Source organism: Meleagris gallopavo, chromosome 25, assembly GCF_000146605.3.
Source record: "Meleagris gallopavo isolate NT-WF06-2002-E0010 breed Aviagen turkey brand Nicholas breeding stock chromosome 25, Turkey_5.1, whole genome shotgun sequence".
Classification (NCBI taxonomy): Eukaryota; Metazoa; Chordata; class Aves; order Galliformes; family Phasianidae; genus Meleagris; species Meleagris gallopavo.
Window position 1 is genome coordinate 3,455,414 of NC_015035.2, and position 14,102 is coordinate 3,469,515.

The following is a 14,102-nucleotide window of genomic DNA, read 5'->3' on the forward strand; positions in this document are numbered from 1 at the left end:
GCCGAGGTGAGCGCTTAGGGGGTACCGCAGGGAACTGCCGGGGCCGGGATTCGAGGTCCGTCCCGTCCCGTCGGAGCCGCCGGGCTCGGGCCGGTCGCGGTGCTCAACCCGCGCCGACGTTGGGTCCGAGCGATGGGAGCCTGATGGGTTGAGGAGGGAGGGTCAGGAGGGGTCCGAGCGCTTGCTTAGAGCGCGGTCGTGCTTTGGGGAGGGCACGCTGTCCGCTCACAGCCGTAGGAAGCTCTCCCTGCTGCCCCGAGGGCTGCGGTGAGGGGTGAAGGGTTCGCTCCGTGCAGCAGCGGCTCAGCCCACGCTCCTGGGCAGGGCGGCTCGGAACTTCTGTGCGGGGGGAGATCGGCAGCGCTGGGACCCCGAGGGCCGCGTTGCTGGCCTCGATTCCGGGCTGCGCTTTCCTCGGTGGTGAATCCGGTGTCGGTTTTCATGTGCTGTGGCTGCGACCTTTCAGCTGTTCTCGGCCCGGCTGTGGGGCCGCCCCGTGTTGTGTTGTGTTGTGTTGTGCTGTCCGCCTTTTCCCCTCCTGCTCCCAGGAGCTGCTGCTGTGCGAAGGGAGCGAGTGAGAAAACGCAGAGAGCTGAGCAACGCCAGCACTCAGCGTGGCCTTCAAAATAGAGGTTAATCCATTTCTGCTTTACCTGCCTTTGGCTGGGCTGTGGCTGCCATTCCTCCTCTCTGTTCTCTGCCGAGAAGAGGTGAATTCTGTAATTCAGATGTGAGCCAGAGGCACAAAATGCACTGAGTTGGGGATGGGGGAGCATCTGTGCAGCTGTGCTGTTTAACACAGGGCTTCAAAGCAACTGGGAAGGACCTGGGTGTGTGTTTAGGAGGAAAAGCACCGAGTGGCACCAGCTGGGTGCTGTGCTGGGATGTTTTTGTTGCATCTGGAGCACAGGAATGCCCTTTGCATTGTGAGCATTTTGGGGAGCAGCTCTCTTATAAAACTCTGCCTCTGAGCTGTGACAAAATTGCCTTCTCAAGGTTTTGTTGTGTGTTTCTCCAGTCTGAGTTGTTCAGGGATCTCTCTTTTATTCTCTCTCAGAAGAAGAGAACACCATCACACAAGGTCTTTGGGGACAGAAAGTAATACAGAGTGAGGGTTTGTCTGCTGTTTTCCATAATATCTCCCACTCTGTCATTACGGGATCGTGAGCACTGAGCGAGAGACTCCCATATGCAAACCAAAGCACATTTAAATAGTGTGCAAATGCTGCCATTTGCTGATAGAGCACTGCTGGTTCCTTCTGTCTCTTGTGGATTAAGGCATCAGGGGATCTGGGGAGGGATTTTAATGGGCTTTAACTTCTGTGGTCGATGTTCCCTGTTTGAGTTAGGCCCTTGTCAAGAGCCCTGTCTGTGTTGCAGATTCAGCCTGTGTGCTTCTGTGCAGGGAGAGGTGGGCTGGATGCGCTGCTGCAAGCAGTGCATGGCACAGGTAGTTCTCCCTTCTGGGTGCTGAGCTGGATCTGGCTTTATCTGAAGATAGGATACACCTTCCTGCTGTAGGATGGTGTTGGAATGTTGCTGCACGCTTTTCACAGCAAGTCTTTGTTGCCTCTGAAGTCCCTTCTAACTGCAAATCCTGGTTCAGGCTGTCTGTGTTCTGTTGCTCTCTTATCCCTGCACGGAGCTCGTTGGTTCTGTGCCCCACTCAGGGATTACATGAGGTTGTGTATTGCTAAAATATTCCACTTTAGGTTGCCAGATGATGGACCCCTTTGGCTCGAGCAACATCTAGTTAGATACAAACTTATCTGAAGGAAACAGCCCGTTTCCAGGGCTAATCTCTTCCTTAGAAGAATCCGACATAAAAGTTATTGCTGTTAATGAGGTTAAAACGTGAAGGTGTGACACGTGGCCATGATCTTTGTGTCACACAGTGCTGCACGGCACACAGCAGCCTCTGACATCTCCCGTGCTGCCCAGCGTTGTCCTCTGCGATCAATAGAGCCCAAACTTCTGCTCCCTGCTCCAAAAGCAGCAGCAGTCCAATTGCTGCTCCCTTTACTGCCAAAGTTCAAGTTGGTTCACATCACTGGCGAGATGCACAGCGTGGTGCTTATCACGAGCAGTGCAGAGGCTCAGGCAGCTCTGAATAAGTGCTTAATGCATGCAAGGAACACACACGGCTCCATCCCAGCGCACGCAACTGGGGCACTTTTGGTTGGATGGGCTCTGAGGGAGCGTTGTGCTGCAGTGGTGCTGCTGGTGGAGGTTTTGTCTTATCAAAGTCTGCTCCTGCTCAGCACTGTGGGACTGCGTGTGATCCGTAATGAGGTTTGAATCATGTGCTCATGGAAGCAGCCACTGATTAATCCTCTTAGACAGCCTTTCTTCTCAGAGGGCTCTTTGGGCAGAAGAGGTTTTCCAGGCTGTGAATGCGACCGCTTCTTGTCAGTGTGTTTATACTCAGAGTTCTGTCTGGGGATGTGCTCGTGCCCCAGAGGATGCACTACAGCAGCAATAATACTTAATCATTTTTCTGAACTGTGCTCAGCTGAATGAATGGAACCTTATGAGCTGAAGAGCATCTTCTGTGTCATCTTTAGATTTGTGTGCCACGTGTCGTAGCCCTGAGATTGCCTTTTGTGCATGGACATATGGAAAAGCTATGCAAAATTCTGTTTTGTCCCTTGTAGGAGCAGGATGTTGTAGCTGAAACAAGCGCTGCAGGCTCCCTAAATTTTGCTAACGAAGTGCCATGTGATTACTGTTGTACCTGAATCTAATTGCATTTGCATAGGGTCTGCCCTCTTGTTTTTTTAGGGAGCGTGATTTGCATTGAGGCACTGTTTCTGCTGCAGTGTGGTGGGTTTGCACAGGGGCTGTACTGCACTGCTTTGCAGGAGGGGCTCCAGTGCTTTGCTGTGCTGCTGCAGACAAGCAGCAAGCCTTTAAATAGCAGTGTGCTTTTTATTTTTTTCTTCCTTTCTTTGTACTTCCTGCCTTGCTTCAGAAAGGGAAAGCTTATTATCAGTGCAGCTTTCTGCATGCCTGGGATAAAGCCCAGGGGGGGTGGGCAGCTCTGCAGCCCTGTGCCACGCTGTGTGTCCCTCCTGCCTATCCCTGTGCCCCACCAGCCCATCAGATAAGTGACAGATCCCGAGATAACCGAGGTGCTTTGGTTCTCTGTACAGACCAAAGCTACGTTGGTTTCCCTTCTGTTTGCCTGTGGTTGCTAAGTTAAACGCCACTTTGTTTTTCATGTGAAACTTTTTTTTCTTTTCAGAAGCAGTTGGTTCTGAAGGCATCAAGCAGAATGGAAAGAAGCTTGCAGTCAATCCAGGCTGGAGCCAGGACAGCACTGACAGGAGTGCTCCCAGGTATGGATTCTCTCGGACTTCACTTGAATCACATTCAAAGTGATTCTTTTCTGGGTGCCTCTGTGGAACGGTGCCTAGCAGGAACGAGCTGCAGTGGGCAAGCTGATGGTGTTCTGGTGTTGAGAGGAAGAAGGAGAAATTGCACAGAGCTTTCTGTCTGGTTTCCTGGTTTTCAGCTGGAAAGCAAGAGGGGGAACTTGTCTCTGTGATCCCAGTGTGTCTGTGCAGGGCACCAGCACAGGGTGCGTGGCTGCTGCATTATCTGCTTCTATCTGCTAGCATTCACCACAGGTACCAGGATCTAGAGTGGCTTTTTGAGAAGAGAACCCTAAGATTCTATTTAAGAGAGGAAAAATGAAGTCCAGCGTCAGCATGCTATCAAAACTGGAGTGGGAATTTCTGCACTGCCTCTTGGAGCCAGTCCTGCCAGTCCCCCTATTTGGGCATATTTCGCTGCGTAGTGGGACAGGACCAACTGCTGTTGTTTGTTTTGAATTCAGAGAGCTTTGGCTTAGGGCCACCACATCTCAAAGATACGCTCCTAGAATGTTAGAGTTTCATTTCTCAGTTCCCAGGACTTTGTGGACCCTGCTGTATATCCTTCAAAGTCCGTCTCTGTGCCATCCTTGGCACTCACGTGCAGGTTGTTGACCTTACATTTATATCACATACTTGCTTGTGGGAACTCCTGAGCTGTGTCAAAAGGAGCTTGCAGTAACCCACAGAGCCACAAGATACTAAAGAAAACTTCCATCCACCCCTTGCTGCCTCCTTACTGGACAGAAATGGGATTTTTCTGCTACAAAAACAGTTTTTCATTCTTCTACTGTCATCTGAAGGGCTGAGCAGAGGGCGGTGGAATTGGCATCCGCCTGTTCCAGGGAGCAGGAAATGTGTATGGTTTTATATCAGCATCCAGGCGGGCAGAATCAGCCCTGACCCGACAGGCTGCACTGGGTGAGCCAGAAAGATTTGTTCTTTCACTTGGTTAAACTGGTTTTATCTAGAGAAGGTCTGAGCTGTCATAAGAAGTGCTCGTTTCACTCTTGTCTGCTTGTTCTGAGCATTGGCTGGTGAAACAGAGAGGAAGATTTGGATCACGTCCTCAGCAGCAGAACGAAGTTGGTCAGGGTGTGTGCTTATCCTGTGCTTCATCTCACAGTTCTGCATTCACTTGCAGACAAAGCAAACTCAAACCGGAGGTGACAACAGAAATGGTGCGGTCCTCCAGCGTGATGGTCTCAAACATGGCTTCAGTCTTATCAGAACCAAAGTTTGGGCTACGAGATACTATTGTCAAATCTGAGCTTGTGCAAAGGGAGGATTCCTACACGTACATCCAGAACTTCAGGTAATGATCATTCCTTATTTTGGAAGCTGGATGAGGTTTTCTGTGCCTGGAGGTGCATCGGTTCCGTGCAGCCCTGCCATCTCTCTCACTGCTTCAGGTCACTGTTTAACATTGCTGCCGTTCTAATGAGCTCCTAATGGCTTAGGAGGAATAATCTAATGATGAGCAAAAACTTTTCTGTGGTCAAGATCCATCCGTGTTGGTGATGCAATGAATTTGTCATTTCAGACTGCTACTGCACAGCTCGATCTGTGTGTGTTTTTACACTGTATGCAAAGAATGTGTATTTTTCTGTAAAACAGGCACGTAAAGGTGCTACTGTAATTAAATCACTGTCAAAATTTCAGCTTTGCCACGTTGTCTTAACTCCCCCTGGAAACAAGTTACTCCTAAATAATTAGTAATTACTTGGGTTAAGAATAGTGATATTTGCAGCTTTGGGATTTAGGAAAAGCGAATTTCTTTGCAGGTTTTTTGTTGGGACTTACAATGTGAATGGTCAGTCTCCCAAGGAAAGCCTCCAGCCTTGGCTGAGATGTGACTCTGCACCTCCAGATGTTTACTGTGTGGGGTGAGTGCCTCCCTCCTGTTCTTCCCTCCAAACCTCAGCCCTGGGTTGCTTTGCTTGTGAAGCCGTAGCATGGAGGTGTTCAGCCAGAACACCTGAGGACAGCTGAGGAATGTTTGCACTGCCTTACTCTGCTGCGTTCTGGTTGGGCTCTTTGGCACTGCAGTTTTACATCATCTTTAATGCAATTCAATATAACTTAGCTTTACATTTAACATACTTCTGAAACGAGCATATCTGAAAATTCAAATTCAGTTATAATTTAGAGCATAAACTGTTTTAGTTCTTTCCTGGAGGAAAGGGCTGGAGTTATAAACAAGTGTGTGCATCCACGGGTTCCTCCCTCTAATGCAGTTTCCAGGAGCTTGATCTGAGTAAAGAAGCCTTCTTTTTCAATGACACACCGAAGGAAGAAGAATGGTTTAAAGCTGTAACTGATAGCCTTCATCCAGATGCCAAGTATGCAAAGGTAAATGTGACTTCTGGGGAGGTTTGAGTGTGGAATCGTTTTCCAGTCTGGCCTCTTTTCACCTTGTTCTCCTGTTTTCAATCGCTGTGTCTTTCAGAGGGGCATTGTCTGCAGGCTTTTGCTCAGTCAGAAGGTGACGTAGGCAGTGTTACTGTGCAGAATGCCAAGGCAGAGGGCAGGCAGGACAGCTGGGCGCCATGCCTTAGTGGAGCTCCTCCGGTTTGGGGGTAGAGAATAGGAAGCATCTCATTGTTTGCCCTGTCTGTCTCCTGGTATGCATGCTTGAATGAGCTGTCAAGGCATCTTGGAAGGAATACTGCTTGTGTTTTGGCTCCTTCTGCTTTGTCTCTCATCAGTTGTCTAAGGGAAGCTCCTTCTATGGGCTGCCTGTGCCTCGGGCTTTGCTTTGGGCTTCTGCTTCCTTTACTGCAGCATTGCTCCCTGGCTCCCTCCTATGCTGTGCTGCTGGAGTGCCTATAACCGTGTGTCGAGGTGGTCTGTTGGATGAGCCTGCAACTCTCCTTTGTGTATACTCTGACCTGTGGTCTGGGCTGGGAGGCAATGTGCCTTCTCCTGTTCTGGTATTTAATGCAACGGGATCTGTTTTTCAGGTGAAACTTGTGCGACTCGTGGGAATAATGCTTCTGTTGTATGTGAAAGCAGACCTTGCTTTGAACATCTCTGAGGTGGAAATTGAGACTGTGGGAACTGGCATCATGGGGAGGATGGTAAGAATTGACAACAGTGCATGAGACTTTGGAGAACCTTGGGAGCCTCTCTCCTTAGATGTAGAGGTTATTCTTCCAGCTGCCTTTAGAAATGCATGTGGTGACTCAAGGTGTTGCTGGAGGGAACCACCATCTGCTCTCAAAGCCCTACAGACCTTGAAAGCTTCTTCCCAATTGCATGTGTTGGGCTGTATGAGGCCATGAGGCTTGATGATGGCTGTGGCTTTGCCTAAGGCAATCAATGTGAGGGAACACAAGTACAAGAAACCTGTCCTTCCAGATCACAGTTTTCCTGAGGGGAACTCAGTGGCCTCTTGCCGTTCTGCTCCATTGGAATGAAGTCTATGTCCTTTCTGTCATTTCTGCAGCTGTAACTTGGCAGAGGTATTTTGGACCAGCTGAGCCACATATTTCCTCCTCCACTTCCAAATCTTTACGTTCTATGTTGAAAGATTTAGTTTGTTGCTAGACAGGTTTCAGGACTCGATGAAGCAACTGACCAGCACTCTTACTGATTTGAACTTCCTTTAGTGTTAGCTAAATCCTAAGTTACAAACTGGGCTCTGTGTTCGCTTGCCACCTTCTGATGCTGTGTGTGATCCTCACGTGAGCTAAAATTCACAAAGCAGTTATCAATTGGGTTTTCAGCCTTTTTCTTCTTCTGGAATTTGCGGTCTGCCTCAGCATCTTCTGGGTTTTCTGCTGCTATTAACTCATTTCTGGATTCATCTGTTGTGTACAGAAAAGTTTCTGAGCGCTGTATTTCTCTTTCAGGGTAACAAAGGTGGTGTTGCCATAAGGTTTAAATTCCATAACACGAGTGTGTGCGTTGTGAATTCTCACCTTGCGGCTCACACGGAGGAATATGAGAGGAGGAACCAGGACTTCAAAGACATCTGCTCTCGGATGCAGTTCTGCCAATCGAATCCAAATTTGCCACCTCTCACTATCAGCAAACATGAGTATGCTTCTCGTTTGATTGTGTGGATCACTGCAGGAAGCAAGACAGAGCGTTATGAATGTGGTGGGCTGTTCTCCAGGCAGGGGTGTGAGGAGGGTGGCTAATGCTTTAATTGCTAGCCTGGAAAGGCCAGAAACACTTCTCTATAACTCTGGTTTTGATAGTGGTCACCTGTATGGTTCTGGCAAGTCACTTGCCCACTTATGCTCTAACAATCCTTGTTTTAGTTCCTGCAGGAAGGGGGCAATAATACACATGAATCTCCTCAATGTGTTTTGGTGTTTAGTGAGGAGTATAAAAAGCACTAGCTATGAAAAGATGGTGACAAACATGCAGGGTGGGAATTAAAAACAGCAAAAGCAGAAGAAGTGGCTTCTCATTCAAATTCCAACTCTTGCTTGCGTGTTGTGGTGCAGAAAGGCAGACACAACATCCACCTGATCACGGGGAGATTAGAGAGCTCACATGGGCATCTTTGGGCCCACGTGCAGACTTCTGGTCTACGTTCTCTTGCAGTGTGATCTTGTGGTTGGGTGACCTCAACTATCGGCTGGAAGAACTGGATGTGACGAAAGTGAAGCAGCTTGTAGATGAGAAAGCATTTTCAGAGCTTTGCCAATATGACCAGGTACTGATGCCTCAGCCACCTGCAGGTGGTGCTGAGGGTGCTAATTAGGGACTGCTCACGTCCTCCTCAGCCTTCTCAGTGCTGAACATCTCCCCTTTAGCTCATATGGGAGTTGTGCTTGAGCTCGTTCCGATTTTCTTCTTTTTTTCTTCTGTAGCTAAAGAGGCAAATGAATGCAAAAGCTGTCTTTGAAGGCTTTACAGAGGGAGAGATTTCTTTCCAGCCAACATACAAATACGACGCTGGCTGTGATGAGTGGGACACGAGGTACAGTGATTGCTTCACATGTGACACTGATGTTATCCTCAAAGGCAGTAAAAATAAAGTGAAAAAGAAGTACAGAAACGGGCCTCGTTCAAAACACCTGGTTTCTGGGAGAGCAGTGTTCTGCCTTGCATTGTTATTCCACCTGAACTGTGCCTGGAAGCTGTAATTTTCACCTCTCTGTCTTAGTGAGAAGTGCCGTGTTCCAGCTTGGTGTGATCGGATACTCTGGAAAGGCCAGAACGTTGCTCAGCTGAGCTACCGCAGCCATATGGCTCTGAAGATCAGCGACCATAAGCCAGTTAGCTCTGTGTTTGATATTGGGGTAAGTGTGTCAGTGCTGAAGGAAGTAAGTCTGCTGACCTTGTCGTGTGTGTGGGTGGAGGAGGGAGGCTCTCCTGCTGGATTGTCCCCACTTTTATGGCATCCACATGGAACGAGGGCTTGTAAGGTGGGCTGGGTAATATACTGAGCATGATAAGATAATGTTGTATTAAGTGATGCTTCACTTTGGCAGAATAACTTAAGAGTATCTGCAGGCATTTTTTTAGACATATTTTTTTTTCCTCAATCATTTTTTCAGAAGCTTGCAGTGCAGGAATGCTACATCACTGGCAGCCCAGGAGTGTGCTGTCAAACTTCATAAATAACAAACAAATGAGCAAAAGCCCTGACCAGGTGATTCTCTTGCTGGCTATAGCAAGGTCCTTTCTTGCTGGATCCTGAGGAGATCTTAGAGCAGTAGTGCTCCAAGGAGCTCTGTTCTTCGAATACATTGTACTGCTAAAATGGAATCGCTTCATGTTTTGGGCCCATATGTTATAGCTCACCTGTGGAGGCACAGTAAATATGAATTAGTGCTGTGTGTGTCCTTTTCAGGTGAAAGTTGTGAATGAGGAGCTCTACCGAAAGGTCTTTGAGGAAATCGTGCGCTCCCTGGATAAGATGGAGAACGCCAACATTCCCTCGGTGACCCTCTCCCAGAGAGAGGTAGGATCTGCTCATCTGCTGTCAGCTGCTGGACAAATCAAGCATTCCCAGACCCTAGATGTGTTTTCTTATGGTAGCAGTACGTTATAGATGGATGTTGGACCTTATGGTCTGGTTCCAGTCAAGTACAGGCTACCGAGCTGAAACGTACAGCCGTGTTATGAGGTGGAGAATAAAAGGGTACTTTCAAGTAACAGCAAGTTCTTGGAAACATAAAATGTAAAATTCTGAGGGATTTGGAGAAGGTCACAAGACCAGCATTTGCTTTGTGTGTTGGGGACTATAAAAGATAAGTAACCGAGAGGCTTACAGATACCTTGTTCTCAAATTCCACTGAGGTTATTTGAGGGGAGCGTTTGTTTTAAAGGGCACCCTGCTGCATAGGGTGTAAATAAGTGTAATCCTTTTTAATCCTGGAAGAGGCGGGATGTGGGAGCAAGAGGGTTAATCTGGATATCTTGCTGCTTAATGATTAAACTATGGGACAGCAATGTGAGGAATTGCTGCTGGTGCCTTGGCGAAGGGGGATTGGCTGATGATGTTGGCTGACGTTTGTTTCTAGTTCCACTTTGAGGACGTCAAATACATGCAGCTGCAGGTAGAGAAGTTTACAATCCGTAATGGACAAGTGCCCTGCCAGTTTGAATTTATCAGCAAACCAGATGAGGTTACCTATTGCAAGGAGTGGCTGATTGCTAATCCTAGCAAGGGCTTTCTGCTGCCAGGTGAGCTCCTCGTTATTCATTTCATGTTAATGAGCTAATATTGTCACATGTTGGCTTTGTTCTTTTTGCTATTTTGAGAGTGCTATGCTTGTTTACAGGCTTATTGGTTTAATGCCTTTTTTAAAACTCAGTATTGTTTTCTTATCTTCTGTCAGGTTCTGAGATCACAATTGAGTTGGAACTGTTTGTTAATAAATCAACAGCTACACGCTTAAACTCTGGAGAAGAAAAACTTGAAGACATCTTGGTCTTGCATCTCGACAGGGGGAAGGATTATTTTCTGTCTGTAACAGGAAACTACTTGCCCAGTTGCTTTGGGTCTCCCATTCATACGCTGTGTTACATGAGGGAACCGATCCAAGACATGTCTGCAGAATCCATTCGGAATCTTGTGAGTTAAAGATAAGCTTCCCTTCTGAACCCACAGACACCATTAAAACTAGGTGATTGTCTTATTTATTGCCACAGAGCCTTCTTTCACTCCCCTGGTCCATAGTCTGAAAATGCTGATACATCTCCACACCTTGTTTTAGTGCTTAGTGTGGATGAACCAACCCATTTTGGGTACAGCACTGAGAGTAATGTGCCATTTGCTCTGCTTGCACGTTTGAAAAAAGGTGTGTGTGAAGTGTGATTGAGAGCATCTTTTTTGTTTCTGCTTATGATACAACTGTGCCTGACACAGCAGTCTGTGAAAACTGGTGAGTGCAGCTGCACAGTTCAACAAATCCTAGATCTCAGCTGTAAACTCTGTGAAGCAATTTGCAGAGTTGAACAAGAAGCTGGCTAGCTCACTTTGTTCCTTGTTTATTTTTTCCTCCTTACCTCTCTCTCTCTCCCTCAGACCCTGATGCCACTGGAAATGAGCGATAATGCTACTCAAGCTGAAAAGCCTCTGGAAATTCCCAAAGAGCTGTGGATGATGGTGGACCACTTATACCGCAATGCTTCCCAGCAGGTTGGCACTGCTTGTGCTGGAGCTGCAAAATAATTTGTTTGCATTAGGTTAAGTTTTGGAGAAGATGCTAGTAGTGGCAACCATTGCTAAGTGTAGATGTTTGGCTCATGGTAAAGAGTGAAAATGGTTATTTTTGAGATAAGAGATCCTATTAGCCTGGGTTGCAAAGTTTTGTGAAGGTGATGCAGTCTGTGTGTGGCAGACACCAGCAGCTCTCCTTTTGCTTTGCTCTTTACTGAGGTCTCACAGCCTTCCTAAAACTGCTCATGGTGAGTTTTGTGCTGATAATTATCAACCTAGGGATATTTTTCCTGCCATTTTATAATAGCAATGCTTTATTTACCCAAATAACTTCTGTTTTCCCCTTGAGACTGACAAATGATGGCCTTTGCAGGAGGACCTATTTCAGCAACCAGGCCTTAGGTCTGAATTTGAGCAAATCCGAGACTGTTTGGACAAAGGAATGCATGATACCCTCCGTATCCTTTTAGACTGATGTCTGATTGGGCTCACTATGCCCAAGCAAAAGATCAAAGCTGAGAAAGGTTTGATCAGTCTTCTGTGCTCCGTCATGGTTTTTAAATGCTCTCTCTCATCTCGTGTTAACTGAGATGCGCTGCTCTTTGCTGCTATTTGCAATCAGTCCTGATGCCTCTGCTTGAGTCCTTGTTATATTGATATATGATTGTTGATTAACTACATCAGTATCTGATTGCCAATGGGAACAGTTTGCTATGTGGGGCCAAGCGATTTAACTCAAAGCTGTGAACAGTAGTTCTTGGAGACCTTAGCAAAGATGAGTGTTTCAGCAGAAATACTGCCAAAATAGACCATGCTGTGCTTACCTCTTCCTTAACCACCTTTGGACCAGTTGGCAGCAACCACTCAGTAGCAGAGGCATTGCTGCTCTTCTTGGAAAGCCTGCCAGAGCCAGTCATCTGCTACAGGTTCTACAGCAGCTGTTTGGAGTGTGCCAACAACTACCTCCTGAGCAGCCAGGTAATGCCAGCTTCAATGGGAGACCACTTCTGGAAGGAGGTAGACTGGTTTACTCTAGACAAATTACAGCATTTTGCTATGAGAAATGTAATCTTATCATAAAAGAAATGCTCCAGAACTTGGGTTATTAAGAGCTGTTCCCATATACAGACAGTGTGATGGTGGTAGTAGACAAAGCTTTCAAGTTATTGTCATTTCTTCAATATATGTTTTTTTTTCTCCACCCAGATTATCTCTAACCTGCCAGAGTGCCATAAAAATGTGTTTGAATATTTAATGGCATTTCTACGAGAACTACTGAAAAATTCAGGGAAGAACAATTTGGATGTGAATATTCTAGGTAAGGCAAGCAAAATAACCATTCTGCTCAGAGGGGTTTTTCAGTTAGTAGGACAGAACATATTTCTCCAAAGCAATTGGAGTAATGTCTCTACTGGTTTGAAGTATGTCATTACTAAAATCCATAGAAAAATGGATTTTGCATCCTTGCAGTAGCCAGGAAAAAGTTTTACGGTGTCACAGAGAGGTCAGTGTGTCATCAGCTTTATCTAACCCCTCCTAAAACCAGGCTCTCTCTTATTACAACTAATTGAGATTGATGGAATTACACTTAATAGCTTGCTGTTGACTGATGCTCTCTTTTCTCTCTCTCTCTTTTAAAAATGCAGCTAGTATATTTGGTGGCTTGTTACTTAGACCTCCTCCTGGACATCCTATGCCTAATATAATGGAAAAGAGGAAAGCTCAGCAGTTTATCCATCAATTCCTCCTGAAAGAGAACAGTTTATCGTGAATTTCAGATGCAGCTAATCTGATTTTTAGATATGAAACTACTGTAAAGAAAAAAAAATGTACAGTATATCAGTTTTTTTTTTAAATCACAGTATTTTATACAATCTTTTGCTATTGAATGCAGCTCAGGCATTTAGAATCAGGTGTCACTGTTAATAAGCTGTAAAGTATATTGAATTTCTAAATAAGCTGTACGTAGACAAGCAAAAATATAAAAGCTGATATTTACTCTTGTATTTAACTTGTATTAAAGCACAGAATTTTTAAGTCCTTATTATTTAAATAAAAACATCTCAGTGCATTTTCCAGCCTTGTCTGCTTTGGGCTCTTGGTTTTAAGTGTGCTTTAAGTCACACCTGTTACAGGCAAGGAGCAGCTCTACCTGCTGTAGGATACGAGTGTTTCCATGCCTTCCCCAGCATGCTGTAACCCTATGGGAGCATGCAGCACCACGAGGCAGCACTGCAGTCAAGGACAAGACCCTGGGCTACAAAAAGATGGGTAGTTTTAAATCCAGCTGCTGGCGGTCGGCCCAGCATTGAGCAGCACCACGGGCTTCTGCCTCGTGTGGGTGGGCCTGGGTGGTGTTTCAGGGCTATTCAACATTCCTAATCTCTTCATAAAGACGCAGCAGTACTCATCGTGCAATGGTGGAGCAGTTTGTTATCTGGTGTCTGATGATCAGGGGACTGGAGCACCTCCCCGATGAAGATAGGCTGAGGGAGCTGGGCTTGTTCAGCCTGGAGAAAAGGCGGCTGCGGGGTGACCTCATTGCAGCCTTCAGTACCTAAAGGGAGCCTACAGACAGGAGGGGAATCAACTCTTGGAAAGGGGAGATAACTGCAGGACAAGGGGAAATGGTTTGAAGTTGAGGGAGGGGAGATTGAGGTTGGATGTCAGGGGGAAGTTCTTTACAGAGAGAGTGGTGAGGTGCTGGAACAGCTGCCCAGAGAGGCTGTGGATGCCCCGTCCATCCCTGGAGGTGTTCAAGGCCAGGTTGGATGGGGCCCTGGGCAGCCTGAGCTGGTATGAAATGTGGAGATTGGTGGCCCTGAATGTGGCAGGGGCGTTGGGGATTCATCATCCTTGAGGTCCCTTCCAACCCTGGCATTCTGTGATCCTGTGATGTGGCCGTGGGGGATCCTGAAGGTCAGTTTGGACAACGAAGCACTGAGAAAAACCTCGTTTTAGCTCTACTTCTGACTTTGTCAAGGGAGGAAACCGCACAAACGGGTACACAGTTGCAATTTGTTCCCACTGTGCGACTGGTTTGACGCTACGAGTTTATTTTAAAAAGAGCTGAGCTCCGTGTCCGCTCTCCCCTGCCGCCT

At 46.8% G+C, this 14,102-nt stretch overlaps 2 protein-coding genes across 2 annotated transcripts in view; one reads left to right on the plus strand and one right to left on the minus strand.

Moving 5' to 3' along the window:
• MANEAL (mannosidase endo-alpha like) overlaps positions 1 to 681 on the minus strand; it is a 4,037-nt gene extending 3,356 nt beyond the window's left edge. The window contains exons 1-2 of the mRNA XM_019622738.2: positions 654 to 681; positions 3 to 140 (exon numbers count right to left, since the gene is read on the minus strand). Coding sequence (XP_019478283.1) covers positions 3 to 140; positions 654 to 681 — 166 coding nt within the window. The remainder of the gene's footprint in view (positions 1 to 2; positions 141 to 653) is intronic.
• A 2,543-nt stretch (positions 682 to 3,224) lies between these two features.
• On the plus strand, positions 3,225 to 13,079 carry INPP5B (inositol polyphosphate-5-phosphatase B). Its single transcript, XM_031556812.1, has 17 exons — positions 3,225 to 3,338; positions 4,519 to 4,689; positions 5,159 to 5,260; positions 5,612 to 5,726; positions 6,338 to 6,454; positions 7,229 to 7,416; positions 7,932 to 8,043; positions 8,201 to 8,310; positions 8,497 to 8,632; positions 9,187 to 9,297; positions 9,860 to 10,022; positions 10,178 to 10,413; positions 10,867 to 10,980; positions 11,375 to 11,459; positions 11,852 to 11,979; positions 12,208 to 12,319; positions 12,648 to 13,079. Exons 2-17 carry the CDS (start codon positions 4,553 to 4,555, stop codon positions 12,770 to 12,772), a joined length of 2,091 nt encoding a protein of 696 aa, XP_031412672.1. The 5' UTR covers positions 3,225 to 3,338; positions 4,519 to 4,552; the 3' UTR covers positions 12,773 to 13,079.
• The last annotated feature ends 1,023 nt before the right edge of the window (positions 13,080 to 14,102 follow it).

What these genes read in the sequence shown, in the direction of transcription:
- INPP5B (XM_031556812.1), top strand. Translation starts at nt 4,553, where the DNA reads ATGGTGCGGTCCTCCAGCGTGATGGTCTCAAACATGGCTTCAGTCTTA. An exon ending in CTGGCATCATGGGGAGGATG is followed by an intron (nt 6,455 to 7,228) that starts GTAAGAATTGAC and finishes TTTCTCTTTCAG; the next exon opens with GGTAACAAAGGTGGTGTTGC. An exon ending in AGGAATGCATGATACCCTCC is followed by an intron (nt 11,460 to 11,851) that starts GTATCCTTTTAG and finishes CCTTTGGACCAG; the next exon opens with TTGGCAGCAACCACTCAGTA.